At 38.7% G+C, this 26996-nt stretch overlaps 2 protein-coding genes across 2 annotated transcripts in view; both read left to right on the top strand.

The window, feature by feature from the left end:
• Window positions 1-26996, top strand: part of CRHBP (corticotropin releasing hormone binding protein) — a 477084-nt gene that overhangs the window by 122197 nt on the left and 327891 nt on the right. The window lies entirely within an intron of this gene.
• Window positions 1-26996, top strand: part of PDE8B (phosphodiesterase 8B) — a 74442-nt gene that overhangs the window by 27478 nt on the left and 19968 nt on the right. The window contains exons 2-10 of the mRNA XM_066340010.1: window positions 5171-5230; window positions 9998-10188; window positions 11504-11563; window positions 13474-13531; window positions 18427-18515; window positions 21098-21176; window positions 21659-21799; window positions 23145-23233; window positions 23643-23703. Of these exons, the coding sequence (XP_066196107.1) occupies window positions 5171-5230; window positions 9998-10188; window positions 11504-11563; window positions 13474-13531; window positions 18427-18515; window positions 21098-21176; window positions 21659-21799; window positions 23145-23233; window positions 23643-23703 (828 nt within the window). The remainder of the gene's footprint in view (window positions 1-5170; window positions 5231-9997; window positions 10189-11503; window positions 11564-13473; window positions 13532-18426; window positions 18516-21097; window positions 21177-21658; window positions 21800-23144; window positions 23234-23642; window positions 23704-26996) is intronic.

Genomic DNA, 26996 nt, shown 5'->3' with positions numbered 1-26996 from the left:
CCTGTGGATGTAGTGTTTTCATGCTCATGCCTCAGTGTGTGTTGTCACACATGTTGTTGACAGGCCACCACTTCTTAATGCATATGTGTATTTTTTATCTATGTATCTCATGGGTCAGGCTTCTGTCAGGAGTGCTGGCAGAGACTGCATGGCTAAACCAGCAGCCATAAAACTTTATTTCTTCCAGGTAGTATGTGTTTGATAATTTTTTTTCAGAAAATAAAATAGTATGACCTTGGATCTGATTCAGAGTTGAGCTATCCAACTATCTAATGCTCCTCCAGACTCCGTGGAAAAGTGGCAGGACAGCTCATGGAGCAGAGGGAGTTGTCAGCCCCTCTAGTGGGAGCAAGGAAAATAAAGGGGCACCAGCAGCTCAGGAAGCAGATGTAAAAGTCAATTGGAAATCACAGAAAAGAGAATTTGACAAGAAAAAAATGCCACCAAAATACTACAAAACCCAACAGAATTTGACAACAAGGTGGCAGAGAGCAGTCCTTCCTGGAACAGAGTTGCTGGGACTGTAGCTGGACTGGTGGGTGGAGAGGATTAAGAGGCAAATGAGTGAGGTAGGGAAAGATGGTGTCTGAAAAAGCTGAGGAGATCAAACCAAAAACCATCAGGACCAGGTCTGCAACAGTATTAGTATGTACTGTAGAAGTGATTCATCCTACTTAATCTCCCAGCCTTTGCCAAATTATAATTTAGGGGCTCTTTGACTCATAGGTGAAAAGAGCTCTTCAATTTTCTCCCATAAATATGCCCCATCCTTATAAACACAAATTGCTACACAGGTCAAGTGATACTCTCTGTAAAGCCAAAGCTGACAAAGAATGAGGGAGAGACTCCAGAGAAGGAGTGGTCGAGTGTTAAACTATACAAAAGCTTGTGTGGATTGGATTGGAATGAACCAGAAGAGATAAAAAGCTAAAAGAGGAGAAAGATTGTGATATAGTTCTACTAAGGAAGACAAGACAAAGGAAAAAGGGAGAAGAGAGGAGTGTAGCTTTGCTGAACAGTGGAAGGGAAGCTGGGAATCCTTGTCTGGTGTGCTGTAGCAGGCAGAAGTGCAGGACACCAGCTCCAGGCCAAGGTGTTGGACAGCAGCTCTTGGCCCTGTGTCTCATAAGGAAATTCATGCAAGACTAAGGCTGAGGTTGAAGTCATACATGGTTGTAGACTGCAGTTTGGCCAGGAAAAAAAAAAAAAAAAAAAGGCAAAGGGACTTGAGGTTGAGAATAGTGGTACAATCAAACATGGAAATGGTAATAGCCAAGTTACAGGCTGAAGTGTTAATCTTCACCAGAAGTGTGGATAGAGGAAACTGAGCTGGAGGGAAGTGCAAGAGAGCCCTGGCAAGGTTGTGGAGATGTGGCCAGGGGAACACAAGGCTGAGGTGAAAGCTGGGTCAGAAAGAGATTCCTGTTACCTTCTTGCAAAACCAAAGGGACAGAGGTCTGAAAATGCTACAGAGCTGAACAAAGGAATGCACTAGTGAAAGGGAAAAGTCAGGGAGCCTTCAGGGCAAAAGTGTGTCCAGAGGGGCCTTGGACCTTCTCAACAGGCACACCCATCCTCAACCTTTTCAGGAGGCTGAATTCACCAACACCTTTGTTTCAATCACTGCTTGGTTGGCTCTGGCTGCTATTGTGGCTCTGAAGCAGCACAGAATTAAGCAAGGAGATTCTGTTGTACTAATTAGTCAACACTAATTACAGTGGCGTGTTGGTAATTATTGATGATTCATAAACTGCAAGGGCTGTAAGTCTGCATCCATAATGGGGTAAAGACTTTTGTACTGGTGATTTAGAAAGGTGAAAATTCAGTGAAGTAGTAAGTGCATTTTGCTTAATGGCAGCTGCTATGATGGTAAGGTAATTGGTGATCACTGATTTACACAAAAGCATAAGAGCTAAGAAAGTGCTATTGACTTTGTCTAATTATTTGTTTCGTAGCTGATTCCTGTGGAGATTTGCTTAGGAGATAACAATGGTACTGAAAATATTTTTGGCCAGTTAAAAATGTTAAAACAAACATTTTTTCATTGTTTCAAGCTTTTATTATTATTTCTAGGTGGTTATTTCTTTGCTTTCAACACAGTGTCTGTTCCTCTGCTCACTGAAATTGGGCATTTTCTCGCTGGCCTCTCTGGAATCAGGCTTGTCTCTGCATGTTTTACCAGAAAAGTCTATTATAGCTACTACACTAATTGATTTAGGTTGCAGATCTATTAGCAGTCCTTCCTGGCAGTCAGTCAAATAATGAGAGCTTTATTTAAATTGGAAATCATCAGCAATGTGATATTCACTTAAGTGAGGAAATGAACAGAGGTATGGTCATGGTATCACTAATACGCAGTGTCCACATGGTGATATTCTTCTGGGAGTTCAGAAGATGGGGAATTAGTTCCTTCAGGCGAGTGAGAGATCTGCAGGACATTTGTGAAGGCCAGGCACACATCATTATTTTTGCTGCCTCCTTTAGCTGAGTTTTGACAGAGAAAAATGAGTCAGTCACTTATACCCACAGCAGTTTGGGCAGATAAGTCCAAAGGTCTGATTCAGGTTGTAAAACAAGACTCAGAACTTAATGACCAGAAAGGAGGATGTCAGACATAGTTTTTGCTGTATCTAATGAGAAGGTTTATTTATCCTTTCCCATACTCAGGTTCATTACCAGTCTTAATTTGGCAGTCCCATCTGTTTCTCTGCGTTGTATAAGTAATAAAGTTGAACATTTTAGGAAGTTAAAGACTATACATAGCAATCTTTCAGGTATGATAGCACATATTCTGCATCCCTCTGTGATTCTGACCGTATCATGTCTGCACTGAGCAGGACAGGGACACATCCACTTACATGAGGGGTCTCAGATTTTCTATTTTTCACCTAGATTTCCTGCTGTTCGCTAAAGGTAGGAGTACACTAAATTTGGAAGGAAAGGAGGAAGAGAGAGAAAGACTGAATTTTTTGTCCTTCTATTCAAGTGTTTTCTATTCATGAGGCTGACACAGAAACAGCTGGGAGAAAAAGTCTGAGTCAGAGTCTGAGTGAGTGGATTATTTTGTTGCTGTTGTTTTAAAATAAACAGGATAAGAAAAGTGGCTAATCTATAAAGTAATCTCTGTAAAGGACTTGATAGACTTGCCTGCATTGATCTATGTCTTGGACACAGTTATTCCATTTTTGACAATACAGAGTGACTAATGCTGGATACCTTCTGAAGTGGTAGAAAGTGAAGGCATTAATTTACAATGTGAGTTCCCTGATATTTCCCTGGCATTAGTAAATTGATAATAAAATAAATATCTGTGTCCAAACATACATGGATGTGTCTATATTCTTCTTTTGTTGAAAAAACTCATGCTCTAGATCCACACATTCTGAGACAATTTGAGCTATATATTGTCAAAAAATACGTTTTTACCTTGAGACTGACTGAAGTCTGTTGTGTAGTCTTACAGATTTGTCCAATGAGATTACTTCAAAATGTTTTCTTTTTAAATCAAAGTATACGATTATTAAAGATTTGTTTAGGAGTTTCCTATTGAGTAACATTGGAGTGTGAATGTACTCTTTTTGTCTTTTGGTTGGGGGGAAGAGGAGTTGCGAGCTTTCAGAGAACTGTTTCTTTAATTCACCCTTAACTCATGTTTGATGATAGGTGCTAACTTCCATTTCTGTTCAGATACGCTTACTGGCACTAAACTACATTCTGCTGCAGCAGGAGCTCAAGTGGGAAGTGAAGCTTTTCTGTGAGAAAAGGAGAGGTTAACTACACTTATATTGGGGGCAGTTTTTGCTTTGGCAAACAGTGGCAGGCTTTGTAGTTTAATCTTTTGGAGTGCTGCCCGTTACCACCTTCTGACGTACGTTGTTGGGCTGAGAAGAATCGATGTGCAGTGGTGCATGAAAGTCCAACGTGTCAGCTGTAGCTATACATAATGCCACTGTCTCACATGCAGTTAATGCTTAACACAGCATTGTATTCTCTAAAGAAAAGAGCAGAATATTGGGAACTTCATCTGTTTTAAGTGTTTATACACATTCCTTTGAAAAATACATTTTTTTAAGGGTTAAATATTGCCTGTATAAAAGGGCTCAAACTAATGAGCACCACAGAGGGGAAAAAATGCCACAGAAATAAGGCTCTAGCATTCCTATGTGCCAGGGAATGTCCTTGAGAAGCTGCCTAGAATTAGGGGTTTGGTCAGATTATATGTCTTTCAGTGTGATTTCTTTAACTTACCTACACCTGGGGCAGCTGGGGTAACTGGTAAACAGGAGATCAAAGAATCTGCCCTTTTGGAGATAGGTAACTTGTAACTAATTCTCCATATGCATGAACATTTTAAGGGTTTGAAGACTCTTCTCATTAGGTATGTGCACCTGTGTGAGGACATATGTATTGTTCAGTTGCTTAACAACCTTCTGTGGCTAATGATCTGAAGTGAAACAAATCAGTAGTGCACAGGAGAAGTGTACTGAAATGTATCAAGACACAGAAAGTATTAATGTAGTCCAGCTCCTAAGAAGTATGGCAAACAAAGCAGCCACAGCCCACATGTACTGGCTTTCTTGCAGCAGGTTTAAATTATGATGTGCTCTCATGTCTTCTGAAAATGTCGTGGCTCACATGGTAGTGATACTTTTACCTGAAAACTGAAGGCTATGGTCCTGGAAAACAACTTTTAAATCTGCAACCCAAACCAGTTCCCTTTTCTGAAAAGTCACTTCTTTCCTTGTCAATCTGATTAAAACATTATTATTTAGGATATGTCACAAGACCTTTAATAGAAGTTCTGTATTACATTCAAATTAATAACTTTTGGCCAGAGATAAATAGCTTTCTGTAGTCTCCAGCAAAAACATGTCCCCCTGTGTAACCTAGGTGCTCTGTTGAGGAAAGAGGGAAAAGGAAGTGTGTGCGTCTTGCTTCCTTATTTAAAATCCTACCATATTTAATTTACAGGCGAATAAAACAAAAATAGGATTTTGGTGAAGATGATCATGTAAGATGCATTTCAAAGCAACTAAATTAAGGCTGCTACTGATATGCCAGTGTACCTTTTAACATCTTTCATGGTTCTGTTTGAGCTTTAAGTCTGGTATGTAAAATGCTCTCTTCTTAAGAACCAGGCTGAAAAAAAATCTGTATTTCTTTTCTTTAGCAGGCTTCATATGCAGAAGTACAAGTTGGGCCCATGAGACTGACACAATACCCAATTCAGGTAAGGTGGTCCTTCAATTTCTGAGAGAGCAAATTCGGTGTTGATGGGAGAAGAAATTAGGGTTCACCCTCTGTAGTTAAGTATAATGCTTTAATTTCACTTGTACAAGGACTGTGAGACAGATAATGTATGTTTTGTGTATCTGATTGCTTGAGAAGAGATCTACAAGTAAACTAATTTGGTTAACAAGACCTTTAGATTTCCATTTAACATCCCCTCATTACTTGCACCTGTCCTGCCAGTGTGTGTGGGTTTATGTGCATCAACCAAAGAAAGAGAGCTGCCTCTATGGATATTAAAAACTGTTCAGTTTTGATATACCAAAGCTGAGAGCTTCATGAAATTTAAGTATATATTCAGGTATGTATGTACATATATATATATATACATATATATATTTGTATGTATGTATGTATGTATATATTTTGCTGGTTTTTGCACAACAGGACAGAGAACTATGTTTTGCAGACCACCAGTCTGCAAAACAAAGAAATCACATGACCTCCAAACAGATAGATGCAACTTCAGCTAAGGAGCAACAGCTGTTATCCATACATGCTTCTTTTTCTGTACATTCTGCTCCTGTGACAGATTCAGATCCAAGTGTTATTTTTTTCAGCTTATAGTGCATGTTGGAACTCTCAGATTATAGGAAATTAAATAATTTTAGCCTTTAACATTGTTTTGGTGATACATAATTCATCTGAATTAATTTATGGGTCAGTTAATTCAGAAATACGGAGACATTTAGTCATCTGTCCCCCTTTCTGTGAAAAACCATGTGTGGAAGAAAAGCTTCAGAAAGTTTTACATTTCTAAGTCTTTACATTCAGGCTTAATGATGACTCAATCTGATGAAACTACTTTTTAATGTTGTAATAATACTGTGGAGCAGTGGCTTCAGCAGTAGAACAGTTTTCGGTTTTGCACAGAATTTCAACATAGAACCACGGAACTTTTCACTGAAAAAAATGTTTTTAGATCATGTTCATCTTCAGAAAGATTATCTAATAGACATTTAAAACCAACAACAAATAGTCTCAGTGCTTTTGCCAGGATATTATTTAGTAGAAATTGGATTTTCCCGAGGTAAATTTGCATTTTTGTTGTTTTTAAAAACTGACATTCTTCTTGGTATCTGTTCAGATGAGGGGTTTTTTTTGTCCATACATTTCACAACTGAGAATCTGTGTAAGAAAATAACCTGTTTAAGCAGAAATTATTAAGAAAAATCATTAACTGAAGAATTTTTCGTCAAGATGTTGCCATACATTAATTTATATACAGTTAAGTAAAACACTTTATGTAAACCCACCTTGTTTGTTTGTGGAACAAGCTACGTTACCTCAGATAATTTGGCAAGTAACGCACATATCCACAGATTTAAAAAATGTGTGCTAATCTTTTAATCCATCTTGACAATACAATTATATGTTTCTCTGTGCAGTGCAAACAGCTACTGAGTATCACATTTTAAATGTCTGTTTGTGGATGATTAATCATGTTTACAATTGTCTGAGAAGCTCAGTTCTGTATGGAAAAACAATTGCCACTGGGGCCTTTCTTAGTGAAGTTCATTTTATTCTGGTGTGTTTAATGCTGTTACGGGACACTTGTGCCTACCTCAAAATGGCACATACTTTTTATCTGAGAAGTGACCTCCCTTGTGCCTGTAACTTGTCATAAACCATTTAATAGATTCCCCACTGGGCTTCATGACCATATGTGTCGAAGTAAAAATCTGGTTTAGTTTGTATGGAATTGTGGCCCAGGTAGTCCTGGCCTTAAGAGGTGAAGGGAAGAATCCAAAGCAAACCAGCCATCTCCAACCCTCCAAACATCCCATATACAGCTTACTCAACTGCCTCAACTTTGTACCAAGGCTTGTAAATGGGAATGGTTTGATTTCAGAAATGGCCGTGCTGAAAGTACACGGAAATGTGCTTTCTCCAGGGCACACGAGAGATCAGGGGTTTTTATAAACAATTAGTGCACATAAAAAAGGTGTTGGATCCTCTAGCAGAAATGTTTGCTCATAAATGTTTGAACGTGTTCCTATTCAAATGCTGCATTTTCTCACCTTTTAGGACATTTATTTGCCATCATCTCTTTCATAGCGCTGACACTGTGATCTCCCCTAATGAGCTGCAAATGAAGCATGATGATGCACAGCATTTCTCTGTTCCCTCTGTTATGCCAGTATAACAGGAGCCCCTCTGTAATTTTATTCAGAAATACTATGTCTTTTCTGCCTTGGAAGTCTCTTGCTGGGATATGATGATTTGAAAATAATTAAGTAACTTCTTCAGTTGCTGTAATTTTCTTTTTCCTTTTGGTAGCCTGTTTATCCTCAGCTGATGTTTCTTATATTTCAAACTCTTTAAAACAAATTTCTGTCCTTTTCCTGCCTTTGTATAATAAACTGAGAACAAGATGTGCAATAGTTATGTGAAGCAAATATTTAGGAAGAAAGTAAGAATTTCAGTACATCACCAAAATTGGAAAGGCCTCTACAGAGAAAGTCCATGGTATTCCTAAACTAGGACAATGCTGAGTAAAATTATCTTTTTACAGTAACATTGGCAAATCATGCAGCCAAAAAAAAAACCCCAAAACCTACCTGAAGTCCTTTTTGCCAAGGAATTTAAGCATACAGATTGAATTTAAGCATTTCCTTGATCATGTTGTTTATATAAATTGTTATATTTTTGCCTTGACTTTGATAATACTGTTCAAATACACTACTAGTTACATTACATACATAAAAATGCACTACTAGCTACGTTACATACAGTACAATATACTTCTAGTTACAAACTACATTATGTTTTGATTATTTATGGTGAGCCCCATACGAATGTCAATGAGAAAGCATAGTAGTAATACTTTAAAACAACTTTTAAAGTTAATATTATCAGAAGGATTTATGTGCTGGTAATTATCTACCAGTGAGAGATTGGATGGTTTAATTAAGCTCCATTATTTTACAGCTGGTATTTTACAGCTGTCATCCTTTATTTCCAAACTAGGAATGCTGAGAGAAGGAAGATGTCAAAAAATATTCCACTCTTGCGCCCCTCAAATTTTCTTTCCCCATAATGTTCCAAACTAGGAACAGAGTAACCCTAATGGCAGTTGAAACCAAACAGATGATTTTATCAGAGTAGGGACTTGACTCAGGGATCAGAAAATCTGCAGCTTGCTCATGTCACTGATTTCCAACACTTTGATGGCTGAGAAAAAACCCAGGGATTAGTAAGAGTGACAACAGTTACCTTGGATGTTAAACGTCAGTAAACCAAGTCTGCTTTTTGATAACTGCAATCAAAAACCTTCGAATACACTGAAACTTTTAGCTTCTTAATATTTATGGAAATTCTGAGCATAACATTTTCTTCCATTGTTTAGTGAAACTCTTGCTATTTGTCCTTTTGCAGTAACAATGATTGATTTTTTTATTGTTTAGAACTTAACAATCCAGACAGCTAACAGTAAGAGGAAAGCTATTGTCACCTTTTCTAGCTTCTAGACTGATGGTATTGAAATTCATGTCCTGACACCACAGCTGCACAAAGCAAGGCAATAAAGGTTATTGACCTTTCCCATAGGCATTTGGAGCAAAATTTTGAGTATTTTTCTTGAACAGGTTGTTTATATAAAGTCAGGGGGTTACTTTTATTTGTGAAATGAACAGGATTTTGCTTTTTACATTACAAGCCTTTGGCTGCTGACTTTTTGTGCAATTTTAATAGCTGTGGATAAACTTTTGACTTTTTGAGGCGTTCTTTTTCACAGCATATTTGCACTAAATTAGCCCTTTCTTCATCTGACACATGGGGCAGCATGGTTAGTTATCAGTTGCTATGGTAAATATGTGCAGCTGTAATGGGGAGTGTCTGCATGACTTGGATGAATAAATTGGACACTGATAAATAGCGCATTACGAGGCAAGGATGAAAGATTTATTCTTTCTGAAAAATACTTTCTTTCACATAAGAGGCCCAGAAATACAGCTGTTTTCAGCTTCTGTTCTCTGTGTTAGCTTGCAAACAGGCTTCCTACAGCATTTCCTTGATCTTTACAGTGGCACCTCAGTATACTTCCTATCTGATCTTGTGTGAGTAGTTCCTTAAGTTCCTTAAGTGTTCAGTTGAAATTATCTGAATTACTTTATATGCTTAGGGACAGTTTGGTACAATTTATTGGGTAAAAACTTCACACATTTTGATATTTTTTTCTCTTGTACATACCTGCTTGCCTGTTGTTCTTTTCAGCTTTAAAATAATATTGGTTGATGCCCTTTTTTGTGATTAAAGAAGAAATAACAAATAAAATTGTGTTAATTTTTGCCCTTGTCTTCAGGGGTGATAAGTGATAATTAGGGCAGTTGCATTTCAGACAGTTCATTACAATCAAAAGTCTGTGTAGCTGGGATGGCCTGATGAGAGTGGCAATGATGTTTGAACATGCTGGCTGGTTACTGATTGAATTGGAACAGGAGCTAGGAAAAAATCATCATGTGCAGGCTGCTTTTGTCCTAAATACCAGTCCTTGTTTAAAACAGTTAACTATTGATTATCTATTGATGACTGTATTCATTAAGAAATGTGTACTGCTGCATTTGCTATTTTACAACCTGTGGTTCAACTTCTCACTTTTAAAGCAGATTCAATCTTCCAAAGGGCAGAAGTGTTTGGTAAGACTTGCTCCATGCAGAGGACTACTTTATGTGCCTAATGTGGTGCTGCTGTTCTCCATCCCCTGCAGGTTTTGCTGATCTTTGCAAAAGAAGACAACCAGAGCAATGGTTTCTGGTGGGCCTGTGACAGGGCAGGATACAGGTGCAATGTTGCCTGGACTCTGGAGTCAGCACTTGAATGTTTCCTGGATAAGCACCAAGAAATAATTGTTATAGATCACAGGAACTCCAAATATTTTGATGCAGAAGATATCTGCAGGTAACCCAAAGCACCTTATGCTTTTCTTAAGCTTCAGAAAAGGTTGTATGAAACCAAACTGCAGAATTTTAAACCAAAAAAATAGTGTGTGGGGAGAAAAGAAGATAAAAACAACAAACTAAAAATGAGCACCTAAAATTGTAGTAAAATGGAAGTCTGGGGACTGAGGCCAGGAGGTTTGCATACATGTGTAAGAGGATAATAATATGAAAACTACACTATGCCAAAGCTGAATTGTAGAATTATCTCTAGGTATTGGGGCTTCTATCAGAGCATAAGCCAAAGGTGTTGTGAAACTGTTCCCTGCTGTGGGTGCTGTTTTTTTCCCTGACTTACTCCTACAGCAAAATCTGAAGCTGCAGATTTCAAAGGAGTGTGTTTGTCCACAAGGTCAGGCAGTGCCGGTTCTTTGCAAAAGTTTGCATCATTCTTGTAGTCCACATGGTTTTGTTTAAGCTACTTTCAGATTACAAGTGCTTAGTATTGGGAACCTTTGCTAAGGGTCAGATGAACCATACATTTTGCATACTAGTGCTTCTAGTCTGCCATGAGTTGAAATTTGCCATGTTTATGACAAGGGGCATCTTAATGCTCAAATTCTTTTGCTGATCTAAGTTCTTCTAAAAGACCAACAGATAAACATAAAGATTGTTTATTCAGAGCAGTGTGATATGAGCGAAAAAACCTTATCATTAGCCACTAAAACACAAATAAAATGTTCTTCTCATAGCTGGTCATATCTTCTTTGTTTCTCAATGATATGCAACGTGACAAAATTTTGTTTATTCAGTATTTAATAAACTGTAGTCTTTCATAATTTGGTACACCGACTTTTCTAATTTTCATACCTTGAAAGCACTTCCCACACTCTAAACAAAATTTTGCAATGGCTAGAAGGACAGTGATAAATATGAGTGGGGCTAGAGATACTTGTTAGAACTAGTCAAGGGCACTGAAGATGCCTTGCATGGACTGACTTTTCTTGACTCACTCAGTCAGGGCAGTTACCTAGATAAGCTGAGAACACAGGGGAAACCTTTCCCAGGGCATAAGAGGGGGTCTGAAAAGCTGATGTTTGTACCCTTGTGGTTTTGGAGCTTTTGCCTTCTTACCTGCATAGAGCTAAATGAGGAATCTGGTGGCAAAATGAAAATGGTTTGTCTAAGTGGGAATAGTTAGGTTTGGCAGTGCCCTATTGTATTGTCTAGCCTCAGTGGTGTTTTTCAGTCTGACTTTCATTTATATTTTCAGTGAAGGTACTCAGAGCAATATTGAGAAAGCATTCAGTATAACTGAGAAATTTTTGTTTCCTCAGGTCTATTCGTGCCACAGAGCTATCAGAGCATACGGTGATACTTGCTGTGGTTCCACGCACGTAAGTATTACTGGTTTGTGAAAGATCTTTATTTTACTTTATAACAGCAGTCATTTAATCTATAACAGTTATTTAATAACAGAAAATATCTTACTAGCAAGTCTTATGGACTAAATGTGGTATTTTTCACCTGAAATATGATGTTTGATATATTATTTGAGTGTTTGATAACCTTCCTTTAGTGCCAACTAGTATGCCACCTTCATGACGGGTTGCACAGTAAGAAAGTCAGACAGATACGAGATTTTTCTAAGACAAAAAGAAGATATAAATCCAAACCAGCTGTGTATTACCTTCTAAAGGAAATAACTAGATAAATAACAAATTGTTGTTTATTGAACTGAGTGATGGAACAAACGTCAATTCTGTTGATGCTAAATTCAACAGAATGTTGTCTTTAAACTCTTATTCAGTAATTCAAAATCCATGCATTTAGTAAGACTTCTTACTGACTGAAATATATAGTCAAGTACCTTCAAATACCCTTGTTAGAACTCCTACACATTACTGAATCAATTGCCATTTTTATTAATTTCCTAGATCAATTAAAATATTAGAAAATAAAGAGTGGGAGGAGAACTGTTACTATCAAGATTTGAAAATCAACTAAATTTGCTGCTGAACAAGATTTTACAACCTAGCTTTACCTTTATCTTAATAACTTTTTTAGATTATTTCTCATAGGATATCACAGAATGTCTTTTATCTTCTTCATAATTTTTTTGCAATCCCCTTCTATGTATGTAGAGATACAGGACTTTTCTTGGATGATCTGTCAGGTTGCTGTAGGAGTAACTATCAAGCTGTATAAAAGCTGCAAATAACTGTAATAGAAGACTAGCACCAGCTTCTGTAACAGTATGATTTTATGTATGTATTCATGGAAAAACTCTTCTGACTGAGTTCTTTATGTTTAGAGAACTATGTCAGATTGATGCCATCTAATCCTCAAGTGTTGTGTCCCCTCATAGTAAATAATATACCAGCCCTGCTTAATTTCTGTATCAATGACCTGGACGAAGGGATTGACACACCCTCAGGCAGTTTGCAGGTGACACCAGTGTGGGTGGAGTGCTGACCTGCTGGAGGGCAGGAGGGCTCTGCAGAGGGATCTGGGCAGGCTGGATCATGGGCTGAGGCCAGTGGTGTGAGGGTCAACAAGGGCCAGGGCTGGGTCCTGCCCTTGGCTCACAACAGCCCCAGGCAGGGCCACAGGCTGGGACAGAGGGGCTGGAAAGGACCTGGGGGTGCTGGTGACAGCGACTGAACATGAGCCAGGCTGTGCCCAGGGGGCCAAGAAGGCCAATGGCATCCTGGCCTGGGTCAGCAATGGTGTGGGCAGCAGGAGCAGGGCAGGGATTGTCCCCCTGTGCTGGGCACTGCTGAGGCCACACCTCAGATCCTGTGTCCAGTTTTGGGCTCTTCACAACAAGAACGACATTGAGGTGCTGGAATGTGTCCAGAGAACACCAGCAGAGCTGGTGAAGGGTCTGGAGCACAAGTCCTGTGAGGAGTGGCTGAGGGAGCTGGGGGTGTTTAGCCTGGAGAAAAGGAGCTTCAGGGAGACTTTGTCTCAACAAGTACCTGAAAGAAGGGTGTACCCAAGTGAGGGTCAGTCTTCTCTCCCAAGTAGCAAGGCATCTGACAAGAGGAAATGGCCTCAGGTTGTGCTAAGAGAGGCTTAGATTGGGCACTAGGAAAAAATTCTACCCTTAAAGGGTTCCAAACATCGCCCAGAATGCCCAGGACAGTGGAATAACCATTGCTGGAGGTATTTAAAAGATGTGTGAATGTGGTGCTTGGGAAGCGGTTCACTGGTGGGCTTAGGTGGTTCACTAGGTTAGACTTGATGATCTTAACAGTCTTTTCCAACCTGAATAATTCTGTGGTTTTGTGATTTTGTTTTGTAGATCTGCAGACCAAGAAGAGTCTTCTGTTCTCCCCCTTCTTAATGCAGGCTTTGATAGGGTATGTATAATTTGCCTATGTAGTATATAAAACATAGTAACTTCACAAATTACAGACACTTCTGCTTCCTCAAATTGAAAAGCACACAGTCCTTTTCTGTCAGAAATTTATTGTTAAGAAACCAGTGGTTATTGATTTAGTTTTCTTTTCAAGAGTGTATTCCAGAAGCATATGAAACAAAAAGGTCTGTGATCTAGCTAGTCCTTTCAGATTACCAGCTGTGCTGAGATTACCCTGCTGTGGTCTGGCTGGGTAGTGGGTGGGTGTTGTTTATGACTGCACTAAGGACAAGGCTGGGAGACTCTGATTAACATATCACAGTGTGCTGACTTGTCACCCAGACCTCTCTGTGTGTCTGAGCTTGCTGGGATTTCTCTTCTGAAGGGGCCACAGACCTGGACCAGCTCATGATGTGAAGAAGAATTTTTTTCACTCATTTTGTCTGTTATGTTGGCTTGCACCAGCTCTTCTCAGTACAGACAGAGACACTCCTGTACAAGCAGCCAGAAGGGAAGATGACTGTTTGCACTGTTTCTCAAAGGGCTTTGTAGGAGTGAGCAGAAAGGCAGGAGTTCTCATCTCTGAAAATCTAGGTTGCTTACCCTCTCCCAATCTTTGTGGGAGTGGCTTTGGATGTTGCGCTACTCTAAAATAAACCAGCTGCATTTTTTAAGTTAGCCATTCATAAGGAAAGATGTGTACTTAAGCAATAGAACCACATCTGGAGTTAGAATTAACTGTATATATTTTCTTAAATATACATATATTTAGGAAAATTACCTGTAGTAAGGAAAACCATGGAAGAGATGGAATTAACCCAGGCAAATTCTCATTCTGTGTCCAGTGTCTGAGCTAACTCACATTCAGCCCAAGTTTGTTTATACAGCAGAACATGAACCAGAATTACCACTTTCAGATCATCTCCCAAAAAAAGAGTTATAAGGTCTTGCCTTTACTGCAGGGGTATTGTGGGGCCAAAGCATTTCTAAAGCACTCAGATGCTCTGAAAACTAGAAATGTGAGTCTAAGAGAAGGTTCAGCCCAAGAATGCTGGTGCTTTGTTAGTGTAGTTTCTCTCTCTCTGTGTCTTTCTATGGCTTTAATATTTTTCAAAGAACAGTTTATTACTTCTCAGGTCTAGTGTTTCATTTGAACATGATGCAGGGCAATGTGTTTGTGAGCTAGATTAAAACTGTAGGTGCAGTACTGAGAAAAGTCAGAGGAGACGGTGGCTGTGAGACATGGCTCAGTGGTACTCTCTGCCTTGGAAAGAAAAATCTTTTTGCACCTGACAGCTGCACTAACTACTCACTGTTGCTGTCCCAAATTTATCAGAGAGCTTGCATAATGTAATAATTCCCCATGGAATTATTTTCAAGACTTTAAAACACATCTGATGTCAAAGTTTCTATTTTTGCTGTGGGGTGGACTTAAGAATTATTTTTGCTTGGATGGGGATCAGTAGGGACTAAATCCATTACCACACAAAGATTTAAAAATACCCCTCTTCAAACAGAGAGGTAGTATTTGTGGGGAGTTTCTTCCTCAGCAGCAAAAATGAAATTTATTTTTAGAAAATGGTATCTGTTTAAATCATAAGGTTTCTTTATGCTGACTTATTTTTGGTTTTTCCTCCTTCTTCTCAAAAAAAGTCTATTTTATTACATCTGATTTTCCCTCTATATCATTAACAGTTTTTGTGTTTGTGTATTAATGCTGTTGCTAATCCAGTACATTAATTATGCTGATTTTCTTTTTCCTCTCAGCCTCATAAATCTAATAGTGGTGGCCTACTTAGGATGGGCTAATTTGAATATGTGATTTAGCTTCCTGATTTTTAGCTATGATTTAAATCAGCAAACAGGAGATCCTAATGTTTCCAGTTACTGAATTACAACCTTGTCTTGTATTTTGAACTTCTTTTCCTACAAAAATGTTGGTTCTCATTGACCAGATACTATTAAAAACTTTCTGGATTGGGATAAAAGAAGTCTTTAATATTAAAATCTATTTTTACTGTTAAGCAAAAAGAAGGATGCATTCTTGCTCTTATGGCTTGTACTAAGTTCTGTATAGAACAGTGGAATCCCATTATAATGAAGTAAAAAAAAAAATTAAGAGTATGTGTTACTTTCATCAAAATGTTCTGCATAAATACAAAACTTTTTTAAAAGAAAATGTTTTGTCTGCCTTCTAATATCTGAGATATTCTTATTCTTGTGTCAGATTAGAAAAAGAAATGTTTCTCACTATTTTCATGTCCCAGTTGATTTCTCAGTTTTGAGTCAGCCAGTGAACAACCAGTATCAGCACTATGAACTCAGATAAAGTGATTCAGTATATCTGCAGAGGATGTACAACAGTTAAGAGCATAGTTAGCACTTTGATAAGCTGCAATTATTGATTCTTAGCAAAAGATCTATGCCAAGAGCTTTGTCATTGAACACCAGTGCCTAAATTTTTTCAGTAAATTTTAAATATTTTCAGTAAAACTGAACTACTGTACAATTCACTGTAAAAACACTACTGTAAAATTCAGTTTATAAAGAGCCTTGGTATATTCTTTTAAGTCTATTTCATAAAATAGGTTGCCATCATGGGTATGATTTTATTTTAATTATAAATTTATAATGGATAAATTTTATATTATTGATAGATTTGTTCTTATTGCTTTAAATTTAGCACAAATGTGTTTGGATATTTAAAAGAGCACCATAAAACTGAAAATCTCAGTCTACACTGCTGTAGAAGTTTGTTTGCAGACAGTTTGATATGCAAAACCACAACATTATTTGCACCTTTGCTTCTGCCAACTTGATACTGTACCTTTTGTTTTCCCATGCATTCTGTAGTGTGTGAAGTGAAAGCTGCAGAAATATTTTAAGATCTCAGCATTAAGGAGTGGAACAGGCCCATGCCAACAGTTGCTTTTAATTTTACTTTTTTACATTTTGCTCACAACTTGGAATTAAGCCACTTGTCTCCAAAACAGGTTTTTTTACAGGACAGAAGCACAGAGTTCTTGAAAGCTGTTCTTTGGAGGTTTACATGCTGCTCTGAATTGTGCCTGCAGCTGTGCTGTGAGAACTAGTGCCAACACAGGGAATTTCCTGTGATAACTAAAGTCAGTGCATGTGATTGATCAATAAACTGTAACTGAAGTCAGAGAATCTACTTCTTTTGTAGCAACATAAAATCTCTGATTTCAGCAGGAGCAAGCACAAGACCTTTCAGACCTAACACAGAGAGAACATTCTCTCCTGTCTGGAATAAAAGTTTTTTTCACTGTAGTCAAGCTTCTTACTTTGTATATTTTTGTGCACTTCTGAATTCACAGTGACAGCTCAGTGAGATTACTTGTGAAGCAAAGTTATTTCACTTTCAGAGCTTTAGCTGCAATATTTGCAATATTTGCTTGGAAATTAATGCCAAATCTTTCTCTCTCTCTCTCTTTCTTTCTTTCCTTCTTTCTTTCTTTCTTTCTTTCTTTCTTTCTTTCTTTCTTTCTTTCTTTCTTTCTTTCTTTCTTTCTTTCTTTCTTTCTTTCTTTCTTTCTTTCTTTCTTTCTTTCTTTCTTTCTTTCTTTCCTTCTTTCCTTCTTTCCTTCTTTCTTTCCTTCTTTCCTTCTTTCCTTCTTTCCTTCTTTCTTTCTTTCTTTCTTTCTTTCTTTCTTTCTTTCTTTCTTTCTTTGTTTCTTTCTTTGTTTCTTTCTTTCTTTTTCTTTCTTTATTTTTCTTTCTTTATTTCTTTTTATTTATTTATTTTTCTTTCTTTCTTTCTTTTATTTCTTTCTCTTTCTTTCTCTTTCTTTCTTTCTTTCTTTCTCTTTCTTTCTTTCTCTCTCTCTCTTTCTTTCTTTCTCTCTCTCTTTCTTTCTTTCTTTCTCTCTCTTTCTTTCTTTCTCTCTCTCTCTTTTTCTTTCTTTCTTTCTCATTCTTTCTTTTTTCTCTTTCTTTTTCTTTCTTTCTTTCTTTCTTTCTTTCTTTCTTTCTTTCTCTCTTTCTTTCTTTTTCTTTCTTTTTCTTTCTTTCTTTCTCATTCTTTCTTTTTTGTCTTTCTTTCATTTTATGTCTCAGAGGTTTTCCATTGCCATTCTGAATTAAGGATTGATGTTCAAAATAAAACATCAAGGCAATACTTGTTTTGTGTGAGACTGTTTTTGGGGAGAATTTAGAGTATTGTTGGGTTGCTAAAACTGAATGGGAAAATCCAGTAAAGGATTTAGCATATTTTCATAGTTGCTTTGTATTTTGATATTTGTGTTGTCTTAAAAACTAGAAACTCATTCCTGAGGAAAATATTATTATTCACAACACAAAAGACACACCAAAAGCTTATTTCTACCAGAAAATAAAGTGTGGTTGAGGTTGGAAGGGACTTCTAAAAGTCATCTTGCCCAGCCTCCCTGCTCAGGTAGAGCCCCCTAAAGCAAGTCATCCATGACCATGCCACACAGCTTTTGAGCATCTCCAAGGAGGGGAGATTCTGCAACCTCTCTGGGCAGCCTCTCTGGGCAACCTGTGGTCACCCTCAGAGTAAATAAAAGTGTTGCCTGATGTTCAGCCTCGCTGAAACTCCTTTGCTTCTGTTTGTGCCTGTTGACTTTGGTCCTGTCACTGGGCGCCACTGGAGAGGAGCTGGCTCTGTCTTCTTACATCTCCCTTCAGATAGTGATGAACCCTGATATGTTCTCCACTTCAGCCTTCTCCTTTTCAGGCTGGAAAGTCGCAGTTCTCTTGGCCTGTCTCACAGCAGAGGTGCTCAATCACCCCTGTGGGCCTTTGCTGGCCTCATGCCAGCTCTCTTAAAAAAGTTAACGTGTAAGATACGGAGACAGAAATAACAGTCTAAAACTCTTCCAGCCTGTTTTCATGCACTCTTGATTTGTCTTCCAGCAATTCATGGAGAACAGCAGCGTAACTGCCTGTTACAATGAACTGGTCCAAATAGAGCACGGGGAAGTGAGATCTCAGTTCAAATTACGGTATGTGCAAGTGTGAGAAATGCAAACATCAACCTCCTGGTCTAAGTCACTTCAGATTCATCATGTTGCTTTCTGCCCCTTCCTAGCTACACATATGTGTGCCTTGCATCTATGTTAACTTATGTACTGCACTTTCATATTTTCTCCTTCTGTTGCTTTGTAAAGGATGAACTCATTACTTTAGTAGCATGCACCCTGAGAAATCTTGGTCAGTTGTAGGCATGGGCTGCGAATTTACGTGATGGTAAAAATTCACAAAGTCATTCTTGATTTCATGTGTCTGAGCTTACATATTCAAAGACTTGAATGCAATCTTTATTCAGCTCTGAGTTTTGTGGGTTTGGTTTTTGTTTTTTTTTTGCTTGCCCAAGACTTGGTAGGCCAAGAGCACTGTTTTATATGTTAGTGCGATGTTAAATGAAGTTCATTCCCACGTTCACTTTTTCTTTAATGGGACTAATTCTATATTTCACAGAGGTGCTTTTGCATGCATGTAGATATTTTTGCAATGTAGTCATATGAAACTGAAGGAAAGAAATGCAGAGAAGGGGCTGTTCTCTCTGTGCCAAAATTAATACCTGCTCCATCTACAGAAAATACTATTACTTTTCTACAGGTTTCAATGTCTCTGTTTAACAAGCTGATTTTTTAAAGATTTTATTTGCAAACTGATAGCGAAGTGACTTCACATTTTGGTGATTGCATATTCATGCACACAAACTGCAATTACAATAAAATTTCAGGGGAAAATTTTGAATTTTCATTTATACAACTTTAATAGTTGTTTTCCAAAACTCAGCTTGATCATCTTCACCTTACCTCTGTCTTTTTAGGCAGATGCCACTAAAAACTAATGAGAACTGATTCTGGTTGTGACATTCAAGTTTTGTGGGTTTTTTTCATTTGTGTGGTTTAATCAAGTGGGGGAAAGAGTGCTGCTCTGCACATCTCTGCTGCTTTTTGCTGATCTGCAGGTCTTCTACACAGCTTTCTAAAAGTGAAAGGGAAGAGAATGCAGAAAGTTGGTTCATAGAATTAAACTCAGGATGTGTCACGTGTTCAGACACAAGAGAAACGTGATGAAAAAGTATCACCAACTCCAGGGAGCAGTAGATGAGGTCATGTTAGTGGTCAGGGGATATGGGCCATTTAAGCTTGTAATTTTGCTGGCTTGCTTGCCAGATCAAATGAAAATACTAAGGCTTGAATAGTGCAAACATATCTGTGTGTTTTCTTACTGAAAGTCTATGTAATTACGTTCGTTGTCACCAGACAGACACTATCTATCTGTCACTGGGATGAATTAGTTCCTTCACACAGCACAAAATCACAATTGGGAGCCAGCTTGAATTGCTAGAAAATCACATATAAAATTACACTCTGAGCTCCTTTTATTATATGAGCAGAAAAACCTCTCATCTTCTGTATAAAATACTTTTTTCCTACAGACCTTCATCCACATGGTTGCATGTCTGTGTTTCTGAGTATATTTCTTTGTGTATCCTATTTTGTTTTGAGTTACATCCACAATAAGCAGAAGTAGCAATGTATTTTTTAATTCTCTAGTCAGTGGTACTAATTCAAACCCTACTATGCAGCCTGGAAGTGAGATGTTCCTGTTAGGTAATAACTGTGTACAGGAATGTTTATGCATGGTGTGTTTTTGCTCCCTGCAGTCTGAGTTATATAGAAGATCATTAGTTTGTCTTTAGACCAAATCAAAGATGAGGTACTGACATCTATCAAAGCAAGCATGCCTGAGTTGTTTCTTCTAGTATTCACTCTTCCAGGCCGTGGTAGGGTCTTGGAACAACATGATCTTCATGTCCCTTCCAACCCAAATCATCCTCTCATTCTATAAGATACACATTTTTTCCCTAACATTAGAAGCCTATATTAATGTTAATGCCATCCTGTCTAAATCATAATTTAAGCAATTTGAATTCTGTAGCAAGAAAATAAGGCTTTTGCTTTTATGCATTAGTTCAAGCATAGCCCTGAAAAAAAATGGGTAACAAAGATCATCTGTGTCCTGAAAGATCATCATGTATGGAAATCAAGTCACTGCATTATTACTAGGAAGAAGGAAATTTGATATTTTTTGGACTAGAACTTCGAGTTGGCTCAAATTATTTCCTTTAACTGTGTTGTATTACAGTTTCTTTGATACTGCCAGTCTATTTACTGTATTGAAAACTTTTTATGTATCTGCTGTCAGGATTTTTGTGTTCGCAATCTTTAACGATCACAAAATTTTCTGATGTAAAAATGATGTGGTGTTTTTACTGCTGATTGTTAGTTCCTGCTGTTCAGAGCATGTGTGTAGGTACAAGCATACTATTAAGATGCTGCAGTACCTATGAGCACTTTTACAATGTAATCTGCAGTAAAAGCACGTTAACAATAGGGACATCTGAGGCTAGATGTTCTGAAAAAGTCATGAAAAAGATAGTGACATGGTCTAGTCAAAACAACAGCTACTTTGTGGTTCATCTATCAAAAAGTACAATTTAATCACTTATTTATAGTGAACAAAATGTTCTAACAATGAAACTAATGTGCTAATCATTTGCTACTTTCAGGGCTTGTAATGCAGTGTTTACAGCATTAGACCATTGTCAGGAAGCTGTAGAAATAACCAGTGAAGATCATGTCATTCAGGTAGGGGAGGAAATGTTAACTATTTTATAGGATTTGGAAAAAGGAACCCCAAAGAGATCTTGGCTCAGTAGTGCCTGTTATGTATCAGTATTGTAGTTTTGTTGCCCATTAGAAAGCCTTGTACAACAAACTGCTTGATTTCTGGTTGCAGCACACTGATGCTTGCTGAATTTTTAAGACTTTTCCTTCTGTAACTTCATTTATATTATAGTTTTCATTAATGCTGTGTCTGGTAAAGCCTGCATTATTTCTTTTTATGTGCCTTCTAATAGATTACATATTGCCTTCTCTGTTCAGCCTCTTACTTGAATAAAATGTTACACCATGACATGGTATTTTTATATAAGAAACAGTGAATTGTAGGGGTGTGTGGTTGTGGTTTTAGCATATAGCTTGTCGCACTTTGATACTTGTATATATAATTTACTAGTCTTTAAATCAGTTATTTTTGATATTGTCCTAATGCACCTTTGTTTTGGCAGTATGTTAATCCAGCCTTTGAACGGATGATGGGGTACTGCAAGGGAGAACTTATTGGCAAGGAGCTCACTGAACTACCTAAAAGTGATAAAAACTCTGCAGATCTTTTGGACAACATAAACACATTTATTAAAAAAGGAAAGGTAAGCAAATAAACCAAATTCATGTGAAATTGCTATAGAGTTCTATTCTGATTTGCTTTTTATTGCTGTAAGTTTAAGAACACAAGATACGTTCTTCATGAGTACACATGTAAGACCAGAATTCTGTTTCTCAGATACCTAAGCACAACAGCCCATGCCACAGACAAGTGACTACAGATTTCATTAGCTTTGGTTTTAGGATCTGCCTGAACTCCTGCTGATTTCCTGAGCTAAGATCAGTATCAGAATGTTTTCTGTGTTTCTGTTTTGCTGAGAACCCATGGAGCTTTTAAGTTGGGATGTAACAGTTTGTCCCTCAGTCAGTCTCTCACATGCCTGAATCACCCTTCAAAATGTGTAACTTCTGTCAAACAGCAGAGTCTTCCCTGCGTGCTTAAAGCACCAAAATGTATTAGCACCCAGAGGGGTGCCAATTGCTTTCCTAACAACTAAGTTAGAGTATCTGCAGTGCGCTGTGAGCTCCTGTCCTTGCGGTGATGGGCCTGGTAATACCTTTCCCTAATACACGCAACATTCTCTTATCCCACCACCCCTGGGCTGCAGAACTATCTGTCGCCCTTCCCTGTCTCACCTTCTGCTTCAAGACCTTTAGGGAGCTCTTGAACCTTTGACTCACATCCAGCAGTGATCTGAGCTTTGTGAGTCACTGTCTGGAGTTGCTTGCAGGTTCACCTCGGTTCATTAGCAATACCTACAGGGCACTCCTGCTGTGCTCCTCCTCATTTATATGGGCTGCCCAGCAGCCAGCACTGTCTGCTCAAAGGTACTTTCTACCCATTTTCCAGCCTAATCCTACTCTGCTGCCAGGTAGTTCCCTCCCTAAGATCTTTCCTCTTTGAGGTTAGTTGAAGGACATCTTTAGATCAAGGGCTTTTGAAATTTAGCACATATATTGCATGACAACTGACAGCTTCAAAGATGAATGGTGCTTGGCACAGGGCTCATTTCTGCTGTGACAAGGGATATCCTCTGGATGCGTTGCAGTCACTGCTCCTTATGGAGGCACCTAGGAAGGATGTTTGTCACCTCTTTAAACAGATGATACCTAAAGTTCCTTGCAAAAATTGTAAAGCTCCTTGTGAAAAATACCTTCTCCCAAGAAGAACATAATAGTGTCCTTATGGTAGTTAAAGGTGCTGCTCTCCACTGGGTGAATAGTTGCTGCTCATTCTCTCCCTCTCTGTGTAATACTTAAGAGTACCTTAATTTTATACAATTTTAAACAAGACAACAATGAAACAAAAGCACACAAGGACTATGTAGTAATAAACAACTGCAAGCTGTGTATGCTCAGATGCTGTCTCTGGTTTGTGTGTTTCTTCAGGAATGGCAAGGAGTTTACTACGCAAGGAGAAAATCAGGAGACAGCATCCAGCAGCATGTGAAGATTACACCTGTGGTTGGTCAAGGAGGGTAACTAACTTGTCTGGAACATAATTGCTTTCTGGGTTTTAGGGCCTTCTCTCTGCTTTCTGCATCTGTAAGTTTGACATGAACCCCCATGTATTTAGCAATGGGCAATCCCCATGTTTGTGTGTGCGCTTGTACATGTTCCCACCTTTGCAGTTGTGAACAGACACATGGCCAAATTCAGCTCCTAGATGTGCAGGAGAATTCCTGCACCAACAGAAGGATCAGGTGTCCTGGGACAAAACCCTCAGTGTTATCTGAAGGAATGCTTGTCACCCAGTTGTCTTGCTGGTGTTGGGCTTGGGATCTGTTTTCCTGAGGGCTTGGAGATCTCTCCATTAGAAAATAATGATTTATCAGTTCACTCCTCTCTTTACAATTTGATATGGTAACAAATTATTTCTGTTGCTAGGAAAATAAGACACTTTGTGTCCCTTAAAAGGCTGCATTGTACCAATGAAAACAGCAAACAGGTATCGTATTGCTTTACTGTGATTTTCATAGCTCTTAGTGAACCGGCATTTTTTGGCTTATAAATTTTTCCAAGAAGCTGTGATCTGTATTGCCAATGAGATTGTTGGAGCAAGCAAGAAAACTTCAACATTCGCATGCATTAGTCGCTGTTTGTAAGACTCCTGAGTAGGAAGACCATCTTTGATTTTCTGGAGCATGGATATGACAATACAGTCCACAATACTGTGGAGCAACACAGATCAGTTCAAAGGGAGTTCAGTTTTTTGTACTGTTTTTGCCTGTTTGTTCTGGTGTATTTATGCCAACTAATGACCTATGTTCAGTGTCCCAAGGTTTGACAATGTGTGGTACTCAGATGAAGCGTAGTTCTCATGCTGGCCCTGAGACTTCACACACTCTCCACTCCAGCCCTGACCCCAGTGAATCAGCAGGAATGGCAGAGCTGGTCTCTGCAGTGCAGACACAAACCCACACCAGCTGCTCCTGCAACAAACCTGGTGGTGTGGGAACCTGTTTGCTGTCATCTTCTGGTTTCCTCCTTCTGACAGCGTCTGAGGCAAATGATCATATCACACATTTTGCCCCAAAAATACTCTAGTAAGTGCCCTGTAAAGAAGTCTGGACTTGTGTGAGCAAAGGAGTGAAGCCTTTGTTTGGCATGTGGACTCTAGGGGTGAGATAGAAAATGGGAAGAACAGGAAATGGCTGGAAACATTTTAGACCAAGCATGTGCTCAGGGAATAGGATATGTTTCCATGTTGTTTAGGGGGGGGTTATGTATCTTATTTTATTCAGAATTTTATGTACTGTTATCCATGATGCAGGTAAAGACACTTAGGCAAGAAAAATATTTAGAAAGTCACTAGTAGGTCTAGTTGTCCCTTCTTGAACAGAACAATACTGAATAATAAAATATTACTGAAAAACTACTATTGCTAAAAGAATTTCATAGATGGTAATATTTGACTGTTGAAACTATCCTCCTTGCACAAGTTTTTGTGGAGAAGGTAGGTAGTAACAAGTCAAGGAGAACTCTGCATAATTCTTGGAAGAACTTTGCATGTCTATCACTGAAAAACAGGACTTGTATTTTAAACTGACTTTATCTTCAAACTAAAACATGTATTTTAGTATTAGAAGCAAAGTATCATTTACAGTCGCAGGATGTTTTAAAATGCTCGGGCTAGAGTGCAACAGAGCTTTATAATAAAAAGCAGCGATAAAGTTACATGTATTTTTTTAATTTACTGTTTAAACCTCATAACTGCTGTTTCATTTATAGTTGCTTTGATACTGATTTGAAAGAAAGACATAATCTGATGGCTTTTTCTATATTATATACACAGCTGAAAGACTGGTACAGGGAGGTGTTTATATGATATTCTTAATGCAAGATAATAAGTATTACAAACTTGTATTTATATATAAAAAACAGCAGTAGGAATACAAGGAAGAAGTAATTTTCTTTTGTTTTTCTTTGCCTTGTTGATTTGACTGCTAAAACCAGTAAGAATCACAGAATCATAGATTGATTTGGCTGGAAAGCACCATAAAGATCACCTAATTCCAAACCCCTTGTCACAGACAGGATCACTTTCCACTAGACCAGGTTGTTCAAAGCCTCACCCAACCTGGCCCTGAATTTCCACAGACAGGGCATCCACAACTCCTCTGGGGAACCTGTTCCACTGTCTCACCACCCTCACAGTAAAGATTTTCGTCCTGATAGCCAGATTAAACCTACCCTCTTTTAGTTTAAAACCATTCCCCCTTGTCTATCACTACACACTTGTAACATTTCCTCTCATTTTCTTGTAGGCCCCTTTAGTAAATGGAAGCCTACTAAAAGACCTCTCAGAGTCTTCCTTTCTGCAGACTGAACAGCCCCAACTCTCTCATCCTTTTCACATAAGAGAAGTGCTCCAGCTCTCTGGTCAGGTCTGTGGCCCTCCTCTGGATCTGCTCCAGCAGGTTCATGTCTTATGCTGGAGGCCTCTCCTCTCCAGCCTGCTGTGGCCTCTCAAGCAGTTGTGACACCACAAAGCTTTGTGTCATCATCCAGCCATCCTGCTGCTGGTGCAGCTGATCCCACTGTCTGTCCCTGGCAAAGAGGATGTAACACTGGCCTCAGTGCAGACCCCTGAGGAGCACCACTCGTCATCACTCCTCTGCACCCAGACTCCCAACCATTGGCCACAGCTCTTGGAGCAGGAGCAATTCCTTATCCATGAGTGGTCCACCTGTCAAATCCAGGTCTCTCCACTGCGGAGTCAAGCATGGAAGCATCAAATGCTTTGCACAGGTCCAGTTAGATGACATTCCCTTATCCACTTGTTGTAGGAGGCTGCCAAATTTGTCAAGCATAATTTGCCCTTAGTGGAAGCTGTGCTTGTTGTCACAAATTATTTCCTTATTTTCCATGTGCCTTAGCATAGTTTCCAGGAGAATCTGCTCCATGAATTGCAAGGCACAGAGATGAGACTGGCCTGACGTTCCCTGGGTTTTCCTTTTTCTTTTTTAATTTTTAGAAATGACATTAAAGTAAGTTTCCTCATTTCCAATCACTGGAAACATCACTGGACTGCCATGACTTCTCAGATCTGATGGATAGTGGCTTGGCCACTTCCTCCACCAATTCACAACTCACAAATGCCAATCAGGTACTGTGGTCTTGTGCACCTTCAAGTTCCTTGGATGTTCCCAAACCTGATCTTCTACAGTGGGTGGTCTGCATTTTCCTAGTCCCTGCCTTTACCTCCTCCAGTGTATGTGGCCAGCACTTCCTGGAGCACTGGAAGACTATGCCAAAAAAGTCAGAGAGTACCTAGGTCTTCTTTGTGTCCCAGGTAACCACATCTCCCATTTCCTTCCAGAGAGGGACATTTTCCATAATCTTTCTTTAATTCACCAATTTTTGTCGTTTATGTCCCTGGCCAGATTTAATTCTATCAGGCTTTAGCTTTCCTAACATGATCACTGGCTCTTAAGATATTCTCTGTATTTCTCCTAGGCTACAGTCCTTGCTCACACTCTGTAGGCTTCCTTCTTTTGTCTGAGTTTCTTGACAAGTTCTTTATTCATCCACTCAGGCCTCCTGGCATTTCTTTCTGACTTCTCTTTGTTGTGAAGCATCACTCCTGAACTTGGAAGAGGTGATCCTTGAATATTAACCGGGTTTCTTGGGCGCCTCTTCCCTCCAGGGCTTTATTCCACAGCACTCTACCAAGCACGTTCCTGAAGAGGCCCAAGTCTGCTCCCCTGAGGTCCACTCAAATACTGAATTTACTGTGTG

The sequence above is a fragment of the Sylvia atricapilla genome, chromosome Z (genome assembly GCF_009819655.1).
Source record: "Sylvia atricapilla isolate bSylAtr1 chromosome Z, bSylAtr1.pri, whole genome shotgun sequence".
Lineage (NCBI taxonomy): Eukaryota > Metazoa > Chordata > Aves > Passeriformes > Sylviidae > Sylvia > Sylvia atricapilla.
Note: the sequence above shows the minus strand (reverse complement) of the source record. Positions and strands in the feature narration are given on the sequence as shown.